We start from the raw sequence: 21,851 nt of genomic DNA, 5'->3' as shown, positions 1-21,851 counted from the left end.
TCTTCATTTCCTTCCCCACCTCCACCACACCCCTCCTCCTTTCCCCTTGCCCAAAGATTTCGCTGCCGTCGTTGTGTGAACGGCATTCAGGTGCGCGCACCTCCAACGGAAGCAGACTGTACGTCAGCCTTATCGCAATGGCAGCACAGTGCTGAGAGGCGCCACCTGCCAGACACTGCACTCCGTGCCGCTTGGGATGCCGGCATTTCCTTTGTGTTCCATCAACGCTCTCATGAGACTCGCGCTCTCGTGTGAACCCATGTGTACTTTATCCTGAAGGCATTACATTTTTAGCAAGCGCTTGCATTCCTTCCTGTGGAACCACTCCCGCAGGCCTCAGGAACCGAGTGAGAACTTTGGGTGGAAACTTGTTTTATAAACTCAGAAATGCAGCATGCCACTAGGCAAAGGATTGACGAATGGTATCACAAACCTCCACCATTGTTGGAATGGTGAAAGTGATCCACTGTGTCACAGTTGCCATAACGATGGCTCGGTTGAGAGTTCGCCGTCACGCTGCACTTGCAAGTCTGCTCCATACTGTAAAGCAAATGAAGTGCTGTTTTGAGTTGGCCGTTTAAATTTCCCACTTCTCCTTGCAGACAGCTTGGAGCAATGCTGGCAGACTAAGTCGAAGAATTAAGATGCTTGTGATGAGGAATCTAGCAAATTCTGACCTTTGCTATCCACATCAAAAGGATCAAACTTTATTGTTTAACCTTTTGGAGAGAAAGGGCTATGAGGAGCACAGGGGTAGGTAAACTTGATGATGACTAATGTGTAAAACGACTGAAACGGTTTGTCATTTATTTGTTCAATGTAACGTTGTTTAACATCCCCCAAAACATGTAACATAATATCCCCCAAAACGATGGGGGAATAAAATTTATTTTTGAATCTCTTTTATTTTTACTTTTTTTTCACACAATTCATAGATTCACGTTTTCTCTTCTGGAAAGTTCCGGAAAATGATGGCGATCCGTCTGCTTCTCGGGATGTGTTTTCCTTCGTAATAGGATTCTTCGTTCTTTAGAATTTCGTGAGTGAACATGTATCGCACTTTATCCCTGAGGAAGGGAGATTAAAAACTGACATGATCTTTTGCACAGTGTACACATATCTCCAATCATGGAGAGGTGAATAATGTTTGCATAATGCAAGGGTCTAGGTCGAGCCCAGTGGTTTCCAACCTTTTTAAACATAAGATCACTTTTAGAATCGAAATGCAACCCAAGATCTCCCCTTAAAAAATTCTACTTTACTAAAAAGATGTATTTTTGCTGATGCATAACACACCTTGTTCTTAGTGTGACATCTGTGCTTGCACACTATCTGAGTGCTTTGAAGTCTGGGTCCTCGTTTGAGATGGCCAGTCTCATACAATCCATCAGATGGACATCTGTGAGATAAGTACGATACTTTGTGAGATGGATTTTTCCCAGATGAAATCATAGTCTGAGATATGTGGAATTAGAGGAGGCCTTCACCTCGAGTGCACAGAAAGTAAGAAGAGGGTACTTCTCTCTGTTTGAAATTCCCCAAAACTCTTTCTCCCTTGACCTAGCTTTCAGCTCTGTCATCTTGCATGGTGATTATCTCCATGTCACGTCCACTGCTCTGGTCAAACACCTGCTGAAATTTTGCTGTTCTCCAATGTCCACTTCAAGAAAATTATTTGAGACAAAACGATTTCTTCCATCTTGTCTACCTCCTGAAATTGTCTGTTGAATTCCTTTTCCAATCGTCAGGTGGTAATGCAATTTTTTTGTTTATGGAACACTTCTTTGGTGTTTTGTAGGATTTTCTCCAGATTTGGGAAGTGTCCTGTCACCTTGTTCTTTAACTGGGAGGACCACAGGCCTTGTTTCAACTTGAATGCATTCACTGCACTGATCATGTGTGACAAGTCCCTGTCCCTCCCCTGCAGTTCGTGATTCAGCTTGTTAAATTTTGCCTATATTTGATTTAGGAAAGGTGACATTTTCAGGAATCAGATTTTAAAATCTCTGGAGGACTTTTCCTCGACTTAACCACTTCACATCTTCATGAAGGATGAGCTCACCGCAGGTGGCATCGAGCTCATCGAGTAACAATTTGAACGAGCAATGGTGCAGAGCTCTTAGCAATAATTGAGTTGACGATCTTGATAACTGTCATTACATGAAAAACGTTGATATCCTTGCTCGCTAGCGCTTGTTGGTGGATAACACGGTGGTAATTGACAAAGGAGGCAAATGCAGGATCATTTCAGCAAAGTGCAATAAGGCCTGCATTGGCACCCAGCAATGTCGGTGCACCTTTAAAATTCGTTGTAGACATCCTTGCCTCTTGTCCTCTAAGTGGCAAAAGAGTGAGAAAGTCGTCCGTTGTTGCTGAGTCTTGAATGCCATGCAAATTAAAAGAATCAGCTGGGCCGTATCCATCGTGTATACCGATGCATCAAACTGCAATGAGAAACATTCACAATCTGATGTCTTTAAAGATAAATTCACAGTCTATTTCATGAGACACGTCCTCGGACAGCGATTCCACCCTTTTGGCTACTTTTGAAGCGGCATGCTCTTGATGGCTGTCGTAATTTCACGTTGTTTTTCTTTCTTTGAACAAGGTGTCGGCAGTAACCGTGATAGCCTCATTGATTAACTTCATCGGTGAATGGTTTCTTATGTTTCGCCAGCAGGTGGCTAATGCGAAAAGATGCCTTCTTGGACGGGCCCGGCTTCTCGCTCGTCATTTTGGCTTTAGGAAATTAATCTTTAAAAAACACACACATATATATATATATATATATATATATATATATATATATATATATATATATATATATATACACATACACACACACACACACACACACACACACGTATATATATATATATATATATATATATATATATATATATATATATATATATATGAGCAACCGACAACTGTATGGTAACCGCAGCAGTACAGCAACTGCATCATTAATGGATAATCAGTTCGTTTAAACGCAAATAATTTCTGATTGACCTGTGCACCCACATTTAGCTCTTTTAAAAACTCTCCAGCAGCTTGCGTATGCGACCCACAGCCACTGCAGTTTCAAATACAACCACCATACTGAACCACGACCCTTCCCAAACTTTTTTTTCAATGTTAAGATCGACGAGTGAAGATTCTGGGATCGACCTGTCAATCCCGATTGCGAGGCTCTCGCTAAACGACAAGGTAGCAAGGTTAGCAAGTCCCAAAGGGTATGTGCAAAACGGGGAGTGGGGTATAAGTATATACAAAGATCTGATGGAGCACATCAACTGGTTCTGATGGATCTTTGTTGTGATTTTTTTTTTCTAGATGGCTCCTTGAACAATTTGCAGCTGAGTGAAGGGTGGCCCATGACCTGGAAGATTCTCTTAAAATGTCTCGTCTGGCACAGACTCATCACAGTAAAGCAGGGGGTGATTTTTCTATTACTGGTGGCCTATTGCACAAAGTTGCAAACATTTTACTCACCGCATGATATAAAGAGAGCGCCGTTTGAGCAGCGTATCCATTTGTTCAGCCGTTCCTTCGTGTACGAAACGCATGACGCAGGTGGACAGCAAGCTGAGGCCAGCGATGGTGTTCCCACAGAACTGCATCGACACCAGAGCATCTTAGCTGATACCAACATTGCTTATTAACTCGGAAAATTCCTTCCTTATGTCTAAAGTAGAGCGTAATAGAGCCGATGATACAAAAGGCAGGAATGGTCTTGTACCTGTTGAAGCACCTTTTCACTCCATCCATTAGTCATCTACTACTTCTTTAACAGCCACAATTATTCCTACGTCCTTGTGGGGTTGACCGGGGGAAGCTTGTCCCAAATCTTCCACGAACCAGTCCTGACGACGTTCAATTAAGGTTAGGCCAGGAATATTGAATTTTGGCCATGGTGCTGGCGATAGCTCATCTGCTCTTCATGAAGGACACCATGAGATCTTTAACATCCACCAAATAATGCCAGCACATGGGACGCCCATTTAACGTCAGAGGGACGGCACACACTGACGAATCGCCCTGCCTGTGACCCACCAGGATGACAGTTTATAGCTGGGATGAGATTCCAACCCATGCCAGACAGCTTAGAGGTGAGTGTGCATACCTCTAGGTCGAGGCCATCCTGTCGGGCCCCCCTTTAGTCATTTACTTACAAAGAAGAAATGGGTGAATGAATGAATGTCACCTTGATGCTGTCGACATGTGGTTTGATGTACCCATGAGCATCCAAATCTAGGATGTGGATCAGAGGGCTGACTTCACTTCCTGTTCCAAATGCTGTCTCACAAACTCTATGCAACAGGGAGGCAGCCTCAGCACTCCATTTCTCCCGCTCTATCTCACGATAGCCATGGATAGCCTAAGAGAAGAAAATCCTAATTAGTTTATACAGATCGGTTGCAGGGCAGTGTAAATTGGCCACAGGCTTTTACTTTCTTAACAAAGGATATCAAAGCTTATGGAACAGCAGAACAAAAGTGTCAACAGACAGTGTGGCGAAGGAAATAGGGACAAGAATGTAAGTGAGGATGAACCACAGTACGAATAGTTGCAGTTGAAAGGGGGAAGGTTCTCAATCGGTGTCGTAAAATTGGGACACCATGAGGTAGGCAACACACGTGAAGGTCCTGGAGAGAAAAGGCAAGAGACAACAGATTCAGGAAGTTCTATATGTGAGAGAAAATGTGACTCGGGGTGGGGGGTGAATGGAGGTGACCAACGAGTTTAGACTTGGTGACAGTCACAAGGCAAGTCTGATAGAATGTGTGTGACAGTTAGAAAGACAGGTGAGGACAGCAAGAGCAAGCCGAAAATAGACCTAATAGAGGGGTCAATATATGGTTGAACCCCCAAAAAATTGATACAAAAGGTTTTTCAATGGATTATGGTACCATTGGGCATGCTAAATAACATACTAAAAATATAGTAACATCTGACTTCCGGAAAGGGGTCATTTTCAAGATGGCGTCCAAGATGGCCGCCGGGAGCTTAAAATGGCCATATCTCAATTATTATTCAACCTAGAAAGGTGTTTTTGGTGTCTAACCCTGGGTTTTAGGGCCCAAGGAATCCAATTGAATCAATAAAATTACCATCAGTTAATTATTTATTGACAAGTCCAAGATGGCATCCCAAGGTGACATCCTGATCCACTAAAATGGGTCTGTCGAATAGTAGTCAACCTAGAGAGATATTTTCAGTGTGTATACCTAGGTTTAAGGCACCCAGGAAATCATCAAAATTACTTAAATAAGCACAAAGTAATCAGGTAATCCAGTAAGCCAGGTTTACCAGTCCATTAGGCATTTGTTGTCTTATACAGTTAGTCGCTATTCATCGTCATCCTCCGACTCACCAGCTAATGAACCAAGTGTGTGTTTCAGATTGGAGATAAGAGTGTAATGTGTCTACACCACTGCCACCTGTGACTCCAGTCCACAGTATTCAGTGATCATTACAGACAAAGGTTTGTACAAAGCTTGAGAGGTTATGGCAAGGGACAGACTATTTTATATTGGGGAGGGTATGACTGACTATCATACCCTCCCCAATACGTATGCTGACTTCACCATCCAGCATTATGGTTCAGCTACGACCATTGTCTTTGATGGCTATGAGGAAGGGCCGTCCATTAAAGACAACACGCATCAGAGAAGAGGACACAATATTCATCCCATTGTCAGCTTCACTGCTGAGACAAAGTTCTCAGGCAAGGAGGAGGTCCTGTCAAGAGATATCAATAAACAGAGACTGATCGGGATGATAAGTGATGAACTGAGAGAAAGGTATTGCACTGTGGTCAATGCACCTGGCGATGCTGACGTAGATATAGTAAAGGCTGCAGTGGAGGCATCTTTTCTACACACCACTACACTGATTGGAGAAGATACTGATCTCCTTGTCTTACTCCTTTACTTGCGCAGGGAGACAGTAAGAGCCTTTATTTCAGATCAGACAAGTCCAAAGCTGATGGCAGTTTTAAAGTGTATGACATCAACTGTCTAAAAGAAATCCTCGGACATGACATGTGTTCTCAGTTGATATTCATCCATGCCATGACTGGTTGTGACACGACTTCTCGGATTTTTGGTGTTGGCAAAAATACTGCTTTCCAGAAGCTTGTAAAAGGAGAGCCTGTCCTTCGGTCTTGTGCCAACACATTCACCATCCCAAACCAGACCACAGAGGTGATTGATGACTTTGGATGCCGAGTAATGGCTATCCTCTTTGGTGGCAAGTGCAAAGATTCCCTTGCAACAATGCGATATAACACCTTCAGCAAGAATGGTTGTCTCTGCTTCGTCTTTTGTAACACCCGAGCGTCTGCCCCCAACTAAATCTGCTACCATACTTCACTGTCGTAGAGCGTACTACCAGATCATGGTGTGGATGGGAAAAGAAGAGGGTATGGATGCCATGAAATGGGGGTGGAGCCTGCAGGATAATCAGTTTGTCCCACTTATGTCAAGAATGAACGCTGCTCCAGACAATCTCTTGAAGGTCATTCATTGTAACTGCTCCACTGCCTGCAAGACACCGCTGCTCTTGTAGAAGATATGGACTACCATGTACTACTACTGCCTGTGGACCGTGCCAACTTGAAGAATGTGACAATCCACATAACAAGTTTCTTCCAGAGGAGTCGGAGGATGACGATGAATAGCGACTAACTGCATAAGACAACAAATGCCTAATGGGCTGGTAAACCTGGCTTACTGGATTACCTGATTACTTTGTGCTTATTTAAGTAATTTTGATGATTTCCTGGGTGCCTTAAACCTAGGTATACACACTGAAAAAATCTCTCTAGGTTGACTGCTATTCGACAGAGCCATTTTAGTGGATCAGGATGTCACCTTGGGATGCCATCTTGGACTTGTCAATAAATAATTAACTGATGGTAATTTTATTGATTCAATTGGATTCCTTGGGCCCTAAAACCTAGGGTTAGACACCAAAACCACCTTTCTAGGTTGAATAATAATTGAGATATGGCCATTTTAAGCTCCCGGTGGCCATCTTGGACGCCATCTTGAAAACGACCCATTTCCGGAAGTCAGATGTTACTAGATTTTTAGTATGTTATTTAGCATGCCCAATGGTACCAGAATCCATTGAAAAACCTTTATCAATTTTTCTGGGGTTAGGTGAGTTTTTTGTCATATATTGACCCCTCTATAAAGACTGCAACGCCACTAACTTGCTCATGGTAAACAAAAAGCTGACCTTCACATTCAGACTTTTGGCCTAAGATGCTGATGACAAGGTGGGCCTTAAACGTCATTGCTTTAAGGGTGGCAAGATGGAAAGCAGTAGCAGTGGTCTACTATGGAGAAGCATATTCCATGAGACTTCAGAAAAGCCTTGAGGGTGGCACAGCTACTCCCTCCCTCATATTGTAGGCCTCCAACTTCAGAGGACAGCAAAGTGAGGGATCCTCCGGTAGCCTCTGAATCTCCTGACATTATTTGTCTCGTGTAAACTTTTCTTGCATGCAGAAGGTTGGAAACTCATGTATTTTCCAATGCAGCACCTGGCTTTGGAGGCTCGCTTGGCGATATGATCTGCCCAATAAAGATGAGAGCTGATGGCGAGTCCCAGGAGCTCCAGAGATGAGAGGGTAACCACAGAAATAAACTGTTGTAGGGTTTGCCAGCTGCTTGTTATGGAGATACAAATTGAGGATTGTTTCTTTCCTGCATTACAGGACATTACAGGATGATGAACAGTTGCTTATTTTCACAAGATCTGCAGAGAGGGATGCTGCTGCAGCGTAATTGGCAGTGGGAGACTTTGAAGGTAGGAGGAGGGAGAAGGGAGTTATGGTCAATGAGGAACTATCCTGCACAGAGTTGAGTTATATACAATGTGGCGCAAAGTACAGGGTTTCCACAAATTACCATTCCAAATTCAAATCATAATAAATAAAAAAACGATGAAATGGGATATCCCAATGTGGTTTGCTGCATGTGAAAGAATATTCCTCAAAGTTTTATTTACATTTTTTTTTGGTTCCAGGAGTCTCCTGATACACGGTAGATGACATTTGCTGCATGTGGTGCCCCCACAAGAAACAGCGCAATGTGTTTCCTGGTTTATAAAGACAAAATCATCTACATGGGTTCAACAACGCTTCAGGATGATCTATGGAAGAAATCCAAGCACGAGTGGTGAGGATGTTGAACACACTTGTGAGTCGTTCGAGCGCAGTCTCTATGAGTCCTTTAGGACTGCCACCATGGAGCTGCAGCTACACTGCTCAACAGTACATGAAGTGCTGCACACGCGATTGCAGCTGTACACATGGAAAGTTCACTTAAACCGGACGACTGCATGCGATGAATCACATTTTCAGTGGATATTTTGGAATGCTGAGACGGAGATGACGGATTCCCATGACGCGTGCTCTTCTCAAATGAGTTAACCTTCCATGTTTTGGGAAAGTTAACAGACATAATATCAGGATTTGGGGCTCTGAGCCTCCACATGAGGTCTGAGAACTTGAGCATGACAGCCTAAAGGTTAACGTGTTGTGCGGCCTCATGCATCACCGAGTCATTGGGCCATTCTTCTCTGCTGAAGCCACTATAAAGTCTGACAATTATTAGCTGAATATGTTGGAGAACCTTGTACTCCCGCAATTGGTGGATCTGATGGAAAGAGGTCATTTACCAACAATACAGAGCTCCCCCACACTGGAGTCTTATAGTGCACAATTTCTTCAATGAACACTTCAATGATTGATGGATTGGGTGCGACGATCCGAAACTGTGGGCACCACGTTTGCTGGACATAACGCCTCTGGATGTTTTTTCATATGGTTATGTGAAGGACCTGGTGTACCGAACGAAGCTTACCGATATTGCAAATCTGAGGAATAAGATAAGGGCTGCAATCAAGACCATAAGTGTATAAACGCTGAACATTGATGAATGTGACACACATTGACGGCTCAACCTGCCTGTGAAACACTGGGATGACAGTTTATGGCTGGATCGGGATTCAAATCCAGGCTGCACAGCTTAGAGGTGAGTGTGCCCTGTTGCAATTGTTGATTCCATGCTTTATTTTTGATTAGGAGAAAGGTGACATATAACATGGATTATCAATGATTGCCAATGTTGCTCGCTCATTTACATGTTTAAAACAACAAAATAAAATTGTGAAAGGAAGCCTTTGAGAAGTTAAAGAACACAATGAATGCATGGGTTCCAAAACAACATTTCCTGGCAAAGGTGCAAGTAGCAAAGACAGGAAATAAAAGTAGAGCGGTATAGAAAACAAAGACCATTTTCCAGCTGTGAAAAGAGTACGAATGGTGCAGTACAAACAGTGGCAGAGGGAGCAGACAAACATTGTGCAAGGGGTAGAGCATGAAAAGATCATACAGAGGGTGCACTGATCAGAAACCTGACAGAAGGTGGAGTTTGTGAAGGTCAAAGGCAGTACTGTACGTAGAGGGCGGAGCGTGATAAAATACAGAGGGCGGAGCGAGAGATTTAAAGAGGCGGGGTTTCAACGAAAAATAGAGGGGACTGAGATTGATGTGCAGAGGGCGGAGCGAGAAGGTTTTAAAGAGGCGGGGTTTCAAAGAAAAATAGAGGGGGCGGAGATCGACGTGCAGAGGGCGGAGCAAGAAGATTTAAAGAGGCGGGGTTTCAAAGAAAAATAGAGGGGACGGAGATTGACGTGCAGAGGGCGGAGCGAGAAGATTTAAAGAGGCGGGGTTTCAAAGAAAAATAGAGGGGACGGAGATTGATGTGCAGAGGGCGGAGCGAGAAGGTTTTAAAGAGGCGGGGTTTCAAAGAAAAATAGAGGGGGCGGAGATCGACGTGCAGAGGGCGGAGCGAGGGTTTAAAGAGGTGAGGTTTCAAAGAAAAACAGTGGGGGTGGCGATTGAAGTGCAGAGGCAGAGCGAGAAGGTTTTAAAGAGGCGGGGTTTCAAAGAAAAACAGAGGGGGTGGAGATTGAAGTGCAGAGGGCGGAGCGAGAAGGTTTTAAAGAGGCGGGGTTTCAAAGAAAAACAGTGGGGGTGGAGATTGAAGTGCAGAGGCAGAGCGAGAAGGTTTTAAAGAGGCGGGGTTTCAAAGAAAAACAGAGGGGGTGGAGATTGAAGTGCAGAGGGCGGAGCGAGAAGGTTTTAAAGAGGCGGGATTTCAAAGAAAAACAGAGGGGGTGGAGATTGAAGTGCAGAGGCCAGAGGGTGAGGCGGTCAAACAAGTGGCAGATTGTACAGAAATCAATAACGAATGTGACGAGGAAATGTCATTTAATCAATAACGAAATGCTCAAGGTCAGAGCGAAGCAAGAAATCGAGTGAAGAACACAAATCAGAGGGAGATAAGCTCACATCGTCCCAGTGGTCGAACTGGTACTTCATTTTCCGAAACGAAGGCTCCACTTCGTCCAGTAAAATCTGCTCCTCTCGCAGACTCACGAACTCCTCACAGACACGGAGCCCGTCGGGCGGTCGTGGCGCGGAAGGCGCGGCAAAGCGGCGGCGCTCGAAGGGTCCGGGAGCGGTGGGTCGTGACACTTTAGCCTTCGCTAACCGAGACACGCGGCCTAACTGGGAGCAAACAGTCCACGTCATAGTACTAGTTCGTACCTTTCTTTCTTCAGTTATATTGTCCGAAGTGATACACCTATGCCATTTGGGTTAAGCGCACACAACACCAACGGGCAAGCCGCGTATCATTACAAATGGGCATTACTCTATGTACAGTACGTACAGTAAGCAAAATGACGCGGGTAATGGCAATCCAGCTTCTGTAATCTACGTGACACCAATACACCGTTCAACTGGGCATGAATTGGTTTACAGGTTCACGCCACGGTGACAGATTTACAATTGCGATTATAAATTGGAGTGTGTGAAACAAACATCTAAAATTCGGATTTGGACCCGAACCTCTGGAATGTCCGTCCATCGTCCTCAGTATTCGTCCCCTACCCTACCTGACACGGAAAATGGTGACGGGTGACGTGAAATTGAGGGAATGAAAACTGCACTCTGAATTTCCAAGGTGTCTCTCTGAGCCGGCTGGGACTTTCGCAATTAGATTTTGCATCAATAATGTGAATCGAAAATACGTGGGGTCGATTTTTTTGACCTTGACCTAATTTAAGGTCATGACCTAATGGCCATTTTAACATTTTCACCAAAACTCGACTTGTCCGATATTTTTGTCCGATCAGAATGAAAATGTCCTCTCTAGTCTCTCGATAACATCGAGCAAGGATAATTTACGTTTAATTTACATCATACCCCTCTGGGTTAAAGGTCAAGGCCTTGCGCCCCTGGGAGTACTAAACCACCATTTAGGTTTTCTCCCTACTTCTGCCAATGTATGAGCACTTTCGGAATGAATTGTTGCATCAATAATGTGAATAGAAAGTGTGGGTTGATATGAAAAGTTGACCTTGACATAATTTTAAGGTTAGGACCCAATTTTAGGCATATCAAATAAGGTTGTTCCAACCTCAACGAAATTGCCTTCCTTAGCCCAGAGCAAGGCACAGTTAGGCTTAATTAACATCATTCCCCTCCGGGTTAAAGGTCAATGTCAAATGGCGGTTTGAAAAAACCAGTGTTTTTTGTCATCGCTCAATTTTGTCAACGTGGAATCTCAAAGAACGCGTGGCCTTCCAAGTTGTTCTTCCATCACAATAGTGCACCTGCACTGAAGTCATGCACCTGGTATTTGATTAATGTCCTTGACATGCCTTTTAGGGATTGTGACCTAATTAACAAAAAAACACCTTTTTGATCATAACTTGAATAATTTTCGTCTGATTTTCATGATGTTGAGTTTTTTGGAGAGACTAAAGATGGGGACACTTTTTCTTAATTTACACTCTATCCCTAAATGTTGAAGGTCAAGGTCATATGGCAGTCCGAAAGAAATATGCCATAATTGTATCATGGGCCAAGGGTACGTCGCGGGCAATCGCGAAGGGTAAGCCGGGGGAGGTTTACCCTTGGGGATTGCTTTGTGATCCCAGATATCTAGCTTATAATGTTTGTTCAGGATATTTTAAAATGCAATTCCTGTTTTCACATTATTTGGTTCCTCCTAAGAACACAAGGGTAGTCCAGCATGCACACGAGATTTTTTGAATGTCCATTAATTTCTATTGTTCGACATTTTCTACAAGCTATGTTGTAGAAAACAGTCCAAGTCCAAACAAAATATATAAATACGGAAAGCCACGTCTTGTCTCCCGTCCCTTCTTTTCTATACTTTGCCACATGGCACATCTACTATAAAAGAGAGCCGTTTGTCTGTCTGTCTGTCTGTGTGTCACCATTTTTCTCAGAGATGGCTGAACGGATCTTCGTCAAACTTTCAGAAGTTCATCAGTGAGTGTCTGTGAGTGTTTTAGGCCAAAAAAACAAGACGGTTCACAAGAATTTTTTCTCCTTCTCATCCACCTCCCCCAAAACGGAGGGGCCTATCAAAGCAACCTCTCCCCTTCCCCCCCCCCCCCCCCCAAATATGTACATGTGGTATATCTTACCCCTCCCTCTCCCCTCACCTCTCGCACCCCTCCCCATTCCACTCCCTTCCTCACCCCTCCCTCTCCTGCCTCCTCCCACCCCTCCCTCCCCCCACCTCCTCACCCCCCTCCCCCCGGCAACGCCGGGTACTCCTGCTAGTACCATATAAAGGGGCCTTTTCTATGCCCCTGGCATTTTCCCCAAAAATGAAGTGGAACAAGAGAGCGGATGAGTTCGTGAATGATGTCCATTAAACATCAAAATACATGTGTAACTTAACAGTAATGATAATAATGGCTTTCCTTAAAAGGAACTTCAACCACAGGAGGCCAAAAAGCCCATCAAACCAACTTCTTTCCTGGAAGTCCTCGCAGTGTCCATGTGTTTTCTACCTCTCCCCCCCCCCCCCCTCCCCTTTCCCATGCCTCCTCCCTCCAAGCCCTCTCCCTCCCACAGATCTCCCGATGTCCCTGTTCTCTAATGTTGTACTTGTGTGCTTCCCTCTCTCTCCTCATCTTGTCTCCCGCTCCCTTTATAATGTATTTTATGTGTCCGTTTTTTTTTTTGTGATTAATGTTAGCTCTTACACGAGCCTCGATCTTGTATACGGAAAAACCCAAATAAAACAACCTGCACAGTGGCTGCCAACCGATGGTTATTTGTCCGTGCTGGGTCCTTTTTAAATATTAAGCTTCAAGCAAAGAAGCAGCACATACCATTTAAAAGTATTTGGTATGATTTGTTTGGGGTTATCAACCACTGACCTCCCAGACTCAGAGCAGACTCATTCTAACCATTACACCACTCAATTACCACCATTAGACAAAGTCTGATTAAATGATAATCGAAACTCGAGTGAAGTTTCGAATCCACGCCATTTCGAATCCACACGCTTCCCACCTAAAGAAAATTTAAGAGACAGCAAAAAAATTCCACCAGGAATGACCCAATATGAGGAAAAAATTTATCTGCTTTGACCACTGTGACCCGAAGAACCCCAACCACTGGGGCATTAACCGGGGGTCAATTCAAAAAAACAAAAACATCGTTACATATTTCATGCCTTCCCCAAATGTTGATTGCATCTATAAGAAAAGTTTCATTAAAACATGTTTCATAAATAGCCCTGAGAAGGCTAACGGTCATTTCTTGAGGTTGGAGTTCAGACCTCTGAATTTTTGTGGGACCCCCCTGGCAATTCCCTGATCCGATGGGAGCCGCCCTGATACAAAATGGAAAAATCGAAGACCGAGCGATCATGCGGACCATCGAGTTGAAGGGTTGTATCTGGTTTCAGATCAATCGGTTGGAAAACAAGGGATGAGTCGGCATTCCGATGTTTCAGGGACCCTCCATTATCCGAAATCTAAAAATCTTAACCTGATGGATTGTGTGGGCTACTGTCTTGTATTAAATGTCTCAAGTTTCAGAACAATCAGCCAGGTAATAAGGAAGGAGTAGCAGAAAATAGCAAAAAAGTGCAAAGGGGCTATCTACATATTACATAAGCATAGAGTGCAACAATTGTAAAAAATAAAAAGGGTCACTTTTTGCGCATGTAATAAGTAGATGGAAAATATATATATAAATACGGCCGCGACAGATTTTGCGTATGTATTTTGTATATGGTTCCAAAGCCCATTCAGAGGTCACGATTCCAGGTGCTGTGCACAAAGGAAACTATTTACGAAACAGTCTCCTCTCAATGGACCGCAAATGTCTCCTTCTCCTCTGCAATGTAATCCAAGCATCCTCCGGCATTGCCGACGGGAAAGCCACGAGCGGACCTTGAAACATCTGGAGCCAAGTAAGGAAAATAGGCAAAGCAGCAAACGTCGCTCTCCTCATGTTCCAGCCCACCACACAAACCGCAAACATGAGTCCTCGTCCTCAACCACCGCTTTAATCCAACCACATGGCCGTGGCGCACACACTCACAGATGCCTGGGCAGGACGTTATTACATTTATTGGGGGGTTCAAAGTGCAATGTCCATTTCAAAGCACCAGCTAGCTGATTGGTAAGATGAACACACCCCTGCTGTCACTCCCATAAGCGGTCAGCCTTGCTACATCACCAATGACACAAATAAGAAGCCATCTTTCCCAAGTCTTTCACTCCTTACACGTTACTTTGCGAGCAGCGTGATTTGCTTGTATGCAATGAATGAAACCACACAGTGGTTCACACACCGTGGTTCACACATAGGAGCTCACAACCACACAGTGGTTCACACACCATGGATCACACACAGGAGCTCACAACCACACAGTGGTTCACACACCCACAGGGGTTCTCAACACAAGAGCTCACAGCCACACAGTGGGTCACACGCCTACAGGGGTTCTCAATCACATAGGAGCTCACAACCACACAGTGGTTCACACACCTACGGGGGTTCTCAATCACACAGGAGCTCACAACAGCACAGTGGTTCACACACCTACAGGGATTCTCAATGGCACAGGAACTCACAACTCACAGCTCACAACTGAAATGTTAAATTAATTTTACGAGTGAGGTACCCGTGCTCTGCACGGGTGGGAGGCCATGATCAAACAGACAATACAGAAATGGCGAATGCTCAAGCATGAAACCAATAAATTCCACATTCCTGTAGCACCTTCAGTCGCATGTCAGACATGGACAGCAAGTTCGGGAAGGACTTCCTTGAAAAACGTACCCGTTCGCAAACAAATAGGTACGTGTGTTCCATACCCAGTCAATGGCGAATCTGCATATGGCGATCCGCGAATTCACGTTTAGAAAGGAGAAACCGTCACATCATTTCATCATTCACTTGAACCCGATATCTCTTTTTTCATTACAAACAGCATTACTCCAATCATAAATGAAATAACATTAATACAAAAAATGAACTTTTAACAACATTCGTGACATAAACAAATATTTAAATCCTGATGTGAAGTTCCGTATGGCTGGGTGAATACAATTACGAATTCAAAATCGTAATTGTATTCACTCAATTCCAATCATCAATTGATACTTACCAAAACGATTAACACGATTAACGTTTGACGATTTAACATTACGATTGAATGACGGTTGTGTTTGGATATTATCAATCCCGCGCATTGCCGTTATTTGTCCACTTCCGCATTCGCGGTAGGTTCATAATTGTCATCAAAATCTAAACAGTATTTTAGAGTTTCAATAAAAGCCACATCACTGTTCATATCGGTAAATATTATTCCATCGTGTTTGGAAAAACTGGAAAATTGGAAAACTTGGGGAAATTTTAAAAACAATGTAGCCTATTTTACTCCCAGGCGTCCCAGGAATACCCACCCAAAATATCGTTGCGATCGGTTGAGCCGTTTTTGCGGTACCTTCGAACAGACAGACGGACATTTGGTGAATTATAGTGAGATTATAAAAAAGGGACATGTTTGGTGTGTGGAACTAAATGCGTCAATTTGTTGAAAATAAAACTGGAGATGAAAAACATGAACTCCTTTTATGAGGATGTAAATTTACAACTAGGTTTCCTGGTGAATTCGATGGAACTGCATGCGTATTCTTTCTGTGGTCCTCTCTCGCGTTTCCCTTCCTTAAGACGAAATGTAAGCAGTCTATAAATATGACATCCAATCTTGTCTGTTGTCACGACTGATTCAACAAAATACAGCGCAAGACTTCGCCATTTAAAAAATAGTACAATCCACATGTAGTTTCGCTTTGTTTAAACTCCTGGCAATCCAACATGGCGGATCCCGAGTGTGGTGACGTCACAGTTATATGTCCGAAAGGAGTGTTAAAACGAGGGGGTGGTGGAGGAGAAAGGGAAACAACACCTCCTATTAAAGGCGGTAATAATAATAATAAATAAATAAATAAATAAAAAAATCCTTTATTTTAAAAGAATTACAATGTATTTATTCAAGAAAGGATTTTGAAATAGAAGATTAATATTATTATGATTAAAATATAATTCGGTTTATGTCCCTTCGACCACCCCCAACCTGCCCCTAAATCAATCCCTGGTGTGTTCAGTTACCAAGTTCAGTGGGTGCGGTGGGGGCACAGACCATGGAGTGCGCGTCCCAGCTTTCAACTGTCTACTGCTGTTTAGAGGCTACAGATTAAAAGTCACAAAAGTTAAACACTGTTCTAATCCATGACAGTGTGATCAGCAGCAGAGTCGTTAGGCACATTTATGCCGGGTTGACCCGGGGTATGCTCAGATACCGAGCAGCTCGCTGGCGCTTCCCAAGCCAGTTGTTCCAAATCAACATTTTTGCACTGAGTGTTTAAGCTACTTGGCGAGCGCTCCACCAGAAACTTGGTAACTCAGCACACCCAGCACGGCAAATGTTCTCCACAAAAAATAAACGATTTATTTCTTTGACAATTAAAAAATAACAATCATGAAGAATGAGAAACTATGATTCGAATGGCGCTTAAACTCCTTGTTGTTGAAATACAAACGTGGCTGCGTTGAGGACAATGTGACGCATGGTAACAATGTTACGCCACAATCAGATAAAACGTTCGCAATTCGCTTAATCTCTGTCGGCGTCGGACGCAATTTTTGTGGCTCTCGGTTTTTCATGGAGTTTTATTGCTACGAATCTTTTCGGCTTTCCGAGACGCGTCTGTTTCGGAAGAAAACGTAACAAAGGTACGACACAAGGGTTTTTCACAACATAAAGTGAATTTTTTCTTTTCACATCAAGAATCTTTCTTTAATTTACCAAATGTCTGTCCGTCTGTTCGAAGGTACCGCAAAAACGGCTCAACCCATCGAAACGACATTTTGTGGGTAATCCTGGGATCTCGAGGAGTAAAATAGGCCATTTGGTTTTTCCAATTTCAGCTTTGGTCTCCTGTCTCCATCGATCTTGCCAAGGCCGCAAGCGCAACAGCTGTCAGCTCAAAATCCTTTTAACTGTTGATTTGGTGCAGTTACACGTATCGGGACTTTGGTACACGTATCGGGAGTACGCACGACATGGCGATTGTGAACATGATTATCGATCACGATCATCGTGTATCGATCACGATTTGAAACACGATGGAATAATATTTACCGATATGAACAGTGATGTTAAAGCGCGGCGTTACGCGCGCTGCTTGCGAGCAAGGAGGAAGCGGACAAGCGGTAACTTATAAGCGTCTTTATTTCAGGAGCTCACTGTAACACTAAGCTGCTCAGTGCTCAGGGCTGCGCGCCCCGTGTATATCGTGAGGCCACGCCTCTCTCCCTGGCGTGGCCCATCCCCACTTGGTGTGCGGGGTGATGTCACCACGTCAGTGCTTTCGTGTCCGCCACACGCGCCCCCCCAGAATCCCCGCGCACCTGAAGGGTCAGTTTGCGGGGCAAACGGATGACCCGGCCGAAGCGCCCCCTGGCGACTGGCGGCGTCTGGGATGCAGGGATGCCATCTGGGATGCCTCCGGCTGCAGGACCGGGGGGCGGCGTGGCGGCGGGGCTGGGCGATGCCGGGGGTCCGCCCGCAGGGGGGCGGCCCCGACGCGGGGGTCGGGCCACTGGCGGTGGATGGTCCACGTCGAGGTGGGCCGGCTTGAGGCGGTCTACAGAAACGCGGTCAGGAGTACCGCCGATGTCCAGGGTGAAGTGCTTCGCCCCGGTCTCCAGCACGCGGAAAGGCCCGTCGTACGGGGGCCGCAGTGGTGTCCGGTGGGCATCGTGGCGGACGAAGACGTACTCCGCCGTGCGAAGCTCCGGGGCGACGTGCGTCGGTGGGTGCCCATGGCATGCCGTTGGCACCGGGGCGAACCTCTGGGCGGTCTCTTGCAGAGCAGAGCGCTGCTGTGCCGCGGACCATGGTGCCGTGGAGTCGGGGAGGAACTCGCCCGGCACCCGCAGCGGTTGCCCGAAGACCAACTCCGCCGCGGATGCGCGCAGGTCCTCCTTGGGCGCCGTCCGGAGGCCCAGCAGGACCCAGGGGAGCCTGTCGACCCAGCCGCCATCGCGGAGGGTGGCCCGGAGCGCGGCCTTCAATGAGCGGTGAAATCGCTCACACAGGCCGTTAGCCTGGGGGTGGTAGGCCGTGGTTCGGTGCAGCCAGACCCCGAGCCCCTGCGCGACCGCCCCCCAGAGCTCCGAGGTGAACTGGGGGCCGCGGTCGGACGAGATGTCTGAGGGGGCGCCGAACCGGGCGACCCAGGTGGCGATGAAAGCCTGCGCGACATCGGCCGCCATCGTCGACGCCAAGGGCACGGCCTCCGGCCACCGGGTGGTGCGGTCCACCATGGTGAGGACGTGGGTGAAACCCCGCGAGGGGGGCAGAGGTCCCACCAGGTCCACGTGGACGTGGTCAAACTGGCGTTCCGGCACCGTGAACGGGGCCAACGGGGCCTGGGTGTGCCGGTGCACCTTGGCGCGCTGGCACGCGAGGCATGTCCTGGCCCAGCCGCGGACGGCCTTCCGGAGGCCATGCCAGACGAACTTGTCGGCGATCAACCTTTGGGAGGCCCTCGCGCCCAGGTGGGACAGGCCGTGGATGGCGTCAAACACCTGGCGCTGCCAGCCCGCGGGCACGATGGGGCGAGGACGCCCGAGGGAGACGTCGCACAAGAGGGCCGCGCCCACGCCATCGAACGGCACCTCGGTGACGCGGAGGCCCGTGACGGCGGTCCGCAAGGCCTGGACGTCAGGGTCAGCGGCCTGGTCCGCTGCCATCCGGGCATAGTCGATGCCGAGGTGGACTGCGTGGGCGACGGCCCGGGAAAGGCAATCCGCCACCGGGTTGTCCTTCCCCGCGACGTGCCGGATGTCCGTCGTGTACTCGGACACGGCCGAGAGGTGACGCTGCTGCCGGGCCGACCACGGCTCGGTGACCTTGCCCATCGCGAAGATCAGCGTCTTGTGGTCGACGAAGGCCGTGAACGCACGGCCCTCGAGCAGATGGCGGAAGTGCCTGACCGCCAAGTGAAGCCCGAGCAACTCGCGGTCGAAGGTACTGTAACGGCGTTCGGGCGGGCGAAGCTGCCGGCTAAAGAACGCCAGCGGTTGCCAAGCTCCACGCACCCATTGCTCGTGCACCGCGCCCACCGCGTAGTCCGAGGCGTCGGTGGTGAGGGCGATCGGTGCATCGGGCGCCGGGTGCGCGAGCATGGTGGCGTTAGCCAAGGCGAGCTTCGCGCTCGTGAACGCCGTGTCCATCTGCTCGGTCCAGGTAACGTCGCCTTTGCCCGGCTTACCTCGGAGAGCTTCGTGCAGGGGGCGCAGGCGCTGGGCGATACGGGGCAGGAACCGATGGTAAAAGTTCACCATGCCCAGGAACTCCTGCAGCCCTCTGATCGTGCGGGGGCGCGGAAACCCCTTCACCGCCTCCACCTTGGCCGGCAGGGGGACGGCTCCGTGCCTGGTGACACGGTGCCCCAGAAAATCGATTATGGCGGCGCCGAACCAGCACTTTGCGGGGTTCACAATCAGGCCATGCTGGCCCAGGCGTTCGAAGAGCGTGCGGAGGTGGCGTAGGTGCTCTTCGTGGGACGCGCTGGCGACAAGGATATCGTCCTGGTAGACGTAGACAAAATCCAAGTCGCGCAGGACGCTGTCCATCAGTCGCTGGAACGCCTGAGCCGCATTCTTCAGACCGAAGGGCATCCGCAGGAACTCGAAGAGTCCGAATGGCGTGATGACCGCCGTCTTCGGGACTTCCTCCGGCCTGACGGGGACCTGATGGTAGCCGCGTATGAGGTCCACCTTCGAGAAGAAGGACATGCCCGCCAAACGGGCAGAAAAGTCCTGAATGTGGGGGACGGGGTAGCGGTCGGGAGTCGTGGCGTTATTGAGATGGCGATAGTCCCCGCATGGTCGCCATCCCCCGCCGGGCTTCGGCACGATGTGCAGCGGCGACGCCCAAGCGCTCTCTGAGCGCCGAACGATGCGGAGTCGCTCCAGGGTAGCGAACCCCGCTTTTGCCACCGCCAGCTTCGTCGGCTCGAGGCGGCGTGCCCGGGCGTAGACCGGTGGCTCGACGGTGGGGATGTGATGGGCCACCCCGTGCTTGACGGCTCCCGCCGAGAAGGTGGGCCGCGTGAGGGCCGGGAAGCCGGCGAGGAGGCGGGTGAATGCGTCCGCTGCCGGAAGCGTACAGACCAACGTGGCCGGAACCGAACCGTTCGGCAAGCCGCTTGGCAAGCCGCTCGTTGAGCTGCTCGATGAGCTGGGCAGCGCACAAGCGAGCGAGCTGAACGTCTCGGCCTGGACAAGACGTCTGCGCTTTACGTCGACCAGGAGCCCATTAGCGCACAGGAAGTCCGCGCCAAGCAGTGCCATGGGCACGTCGGCGGTGACGAACGTCCATCGGAAAACCTGCCCTCCGAACCGCAGAGAGAGGCAGCGTTTTCCGTATGTACGGATGGGCGTCCCGTTCGCGGCAAGCAGCGCGGGGCCCCCGCCCGCGGCGTGCTTGTCTAACGTACCGGCGGGAACGACACTCACCTGCGCTCCCGTGTCGCACAGGTAACGGCGCCCGGATAAGGTGTCCGTTATGAACAGCAGGCTGCTCGAACGGCCGGCGCTCATCGCCACTATTGAGCGCCGGCCCGGGCGTTTCCCGACCTGTTGAAGGAGCATGGCGGATGACACTGCCGAGCCTCGTGGCCGAACTTGGCGTGGAACCAGCACCAGGTGGTGGAGCTGGAGGAGCGTGGTTGGCTCCACCAGGCCGGTGGAGTTGGCGGGTTTCCCCGCGGTGGCGGTTTTCGCCGCGGCGGTGGGCGGGGCGTGGCGGCGGTCACGAGGTGCGTATCAGCATGCTGCGTATGCTGTGTAAGCTGATGCTATGGATCAGCATCATCAGCAGCATCAGCCTCGAGGTCCGTGACGGCCGCAAAGTACCTGTCCGCCTCGGCTGCCAATGCTCGGGGTTCTGTTAGCGCGGTCCCGGCCAACGCGAGGCGAACCTGCACTGGAAGTTGGCGACGGAAAAGCGCCCGGAATAGAGAACCGGGGGCTTCGTCGCCCAACAGTGACAGCATATGGTCCATTCGGACCGACGGGCGCGTGTCGCCGAGCTCGGGGAGATCCAGGAGGCGGTCGGCCCGTGCGTCATCCGTGAGGCCGAACGTGGCTAGGAGTAGCCGCTTGAGTGCCTCGTACTTGTGGCCGTCCGGTGGGTGGCGAAGGACGGACACAACTCGAGCGGCCGTGCCAGGCCCGAGGGAGGCGACGACGTGGCAGTAGCGCGTGTCGTCGCCGGTGAGGCGCCGAAGCTGAAATTGGGCTTTGGCTTGGACGAACCAGACTTCGGCCTGGGCCTCCCAAAATTCGGGAAGTTTGATGAAGTTGGCCATGGCAATGGCGTCGTGTGTGGAAGGATCGCTCTGGCAGA

At 48.2% G+C, this 21,851-nt stretch overlaps 3 protein-coding genes across 6 annotated transcripts in view; 2 read left to right on the top strand and 1 right to left on the bottom strand.

Moving 5' to 3' along the window:
- RAD54L (RAD54 like) overlaps positions 1–1,102 on the top strand; it is a 61,198-nt gene extending 60,096 nt beyond the window's left edge. For both annotated transcript variants that reach the window (XM_068113222.2, XM_068113231.2), the window contains one exon: positions 57–1,102. In XM_068113222.2, the coding sequence (XP_067969323.2) occupies positions 57–255 (199 nt within the window). In that variant the 3' untranslated portion in view covers positions 256–1,102. The remainder of the gene's footprint in view (positions 1–56) is intronic.
- On the bottom strand, positions 791–10,775 carry LOC137425124 (alpha-ketoglutarate-dependent dioxygenase alkB homolog 7, mitochondrial-like). Of its 3 annotated transcripts, none has more exons than XR_013622640.1 (5): positions 10,373–10,756; positions 4,208–4,381; positions 3,496–3,617; positions 1,297–2,444; positions 791–1,067 (listed from the first exon to the last, which is right to left on the bottom strand). XR_013622640.1 is itself a non-coding variant. In XM_078773071.1 (5 exons), exons 1-5 carry the CDS (start codon positions 10,613–10,615, stop codon positions 1,062–1,064), a joined length of 648 nt encoding a protein of 215 aa, XP_078629197.1. In that variant the 5' UTR covers positions 10,616–10,756; the 3' UTR covers positions 791–1,061. The 3 variants fall into 3 exon arrangements, 2 of the variants coding, with proteins under 2 accessions (XP_078629197.1, XP_078629191.1); XM_078773071.1 differs by having other exon boundaries at positions 1,297–1,399; XM_078773065.1 differs by lacking the exon at positions 1,297–2,444 and having other exon boundaries at positions 10,373–10,775.
- A 6,196-nt stretch (positions 10,776–16,971) lies between these two features.
- Positions 16,972–21,851, top strand: part of LOC137425131 (DNA repair and recombination protein RAD54-like) — a 21,457-nt gene continuing 16,577 nt past the window's right edge. Inside the window, exon 1 of the mRNA XM_068113258.2 lies at positions 16,972–17,164. The gene's annotated coding sequence lies outside the window, so the exon portion shown is untranslated. The remainder of the gene's footprint in view (positions 17,165–21,851) is intronic.

Source organism: Myxine glutinosa, chromosome 1 (assembly GCF_964187855.1).
Source record: "Myxine glutinosa chromosome 1, kmMyxGlut1.1, whole genome shotgun sequence".
Taxonomy (NCBI): domain Eukaryota; kingdom Metazoa; phylum Chordata; class Myxini; order Myxiniformes; family Myxinidae; genus Myxine; species Myxine glutinosa.
The sequence above is the reverse complement of the archived record's forward strand: the minus strand, read 5'-3'. Positions and strand labels throughout refer to the sequence as shown.

What these genes read in the sequence shown, in the direction of transcription:
- LOC137425124 (XM_078773065.1), bottom strand. Translation starts at nt 10,615, where the DNA reads ATGACGTGGACTGTTTGCTCCCAGTTAGGCCGCGTGTCTCGGTTAGCG. An exon ending in CACATGTCGACAGCATCAAG is followed by an intron (nt 3,618 to 4,207) that starts GTGACATTCATT and finishes GTGTCGATGCAG; the next exon opens with TTCTGTGGGAACACCATCGC. An exon ending in CGCTCTCTTTATATCATGCG is followed by an intron (nt 1,068 to 3,495) that starts GTGAGTAAAATG and finishes TCCCTTCCTCAG; the next exon opens with GGATAAAGTGCGATACATGT.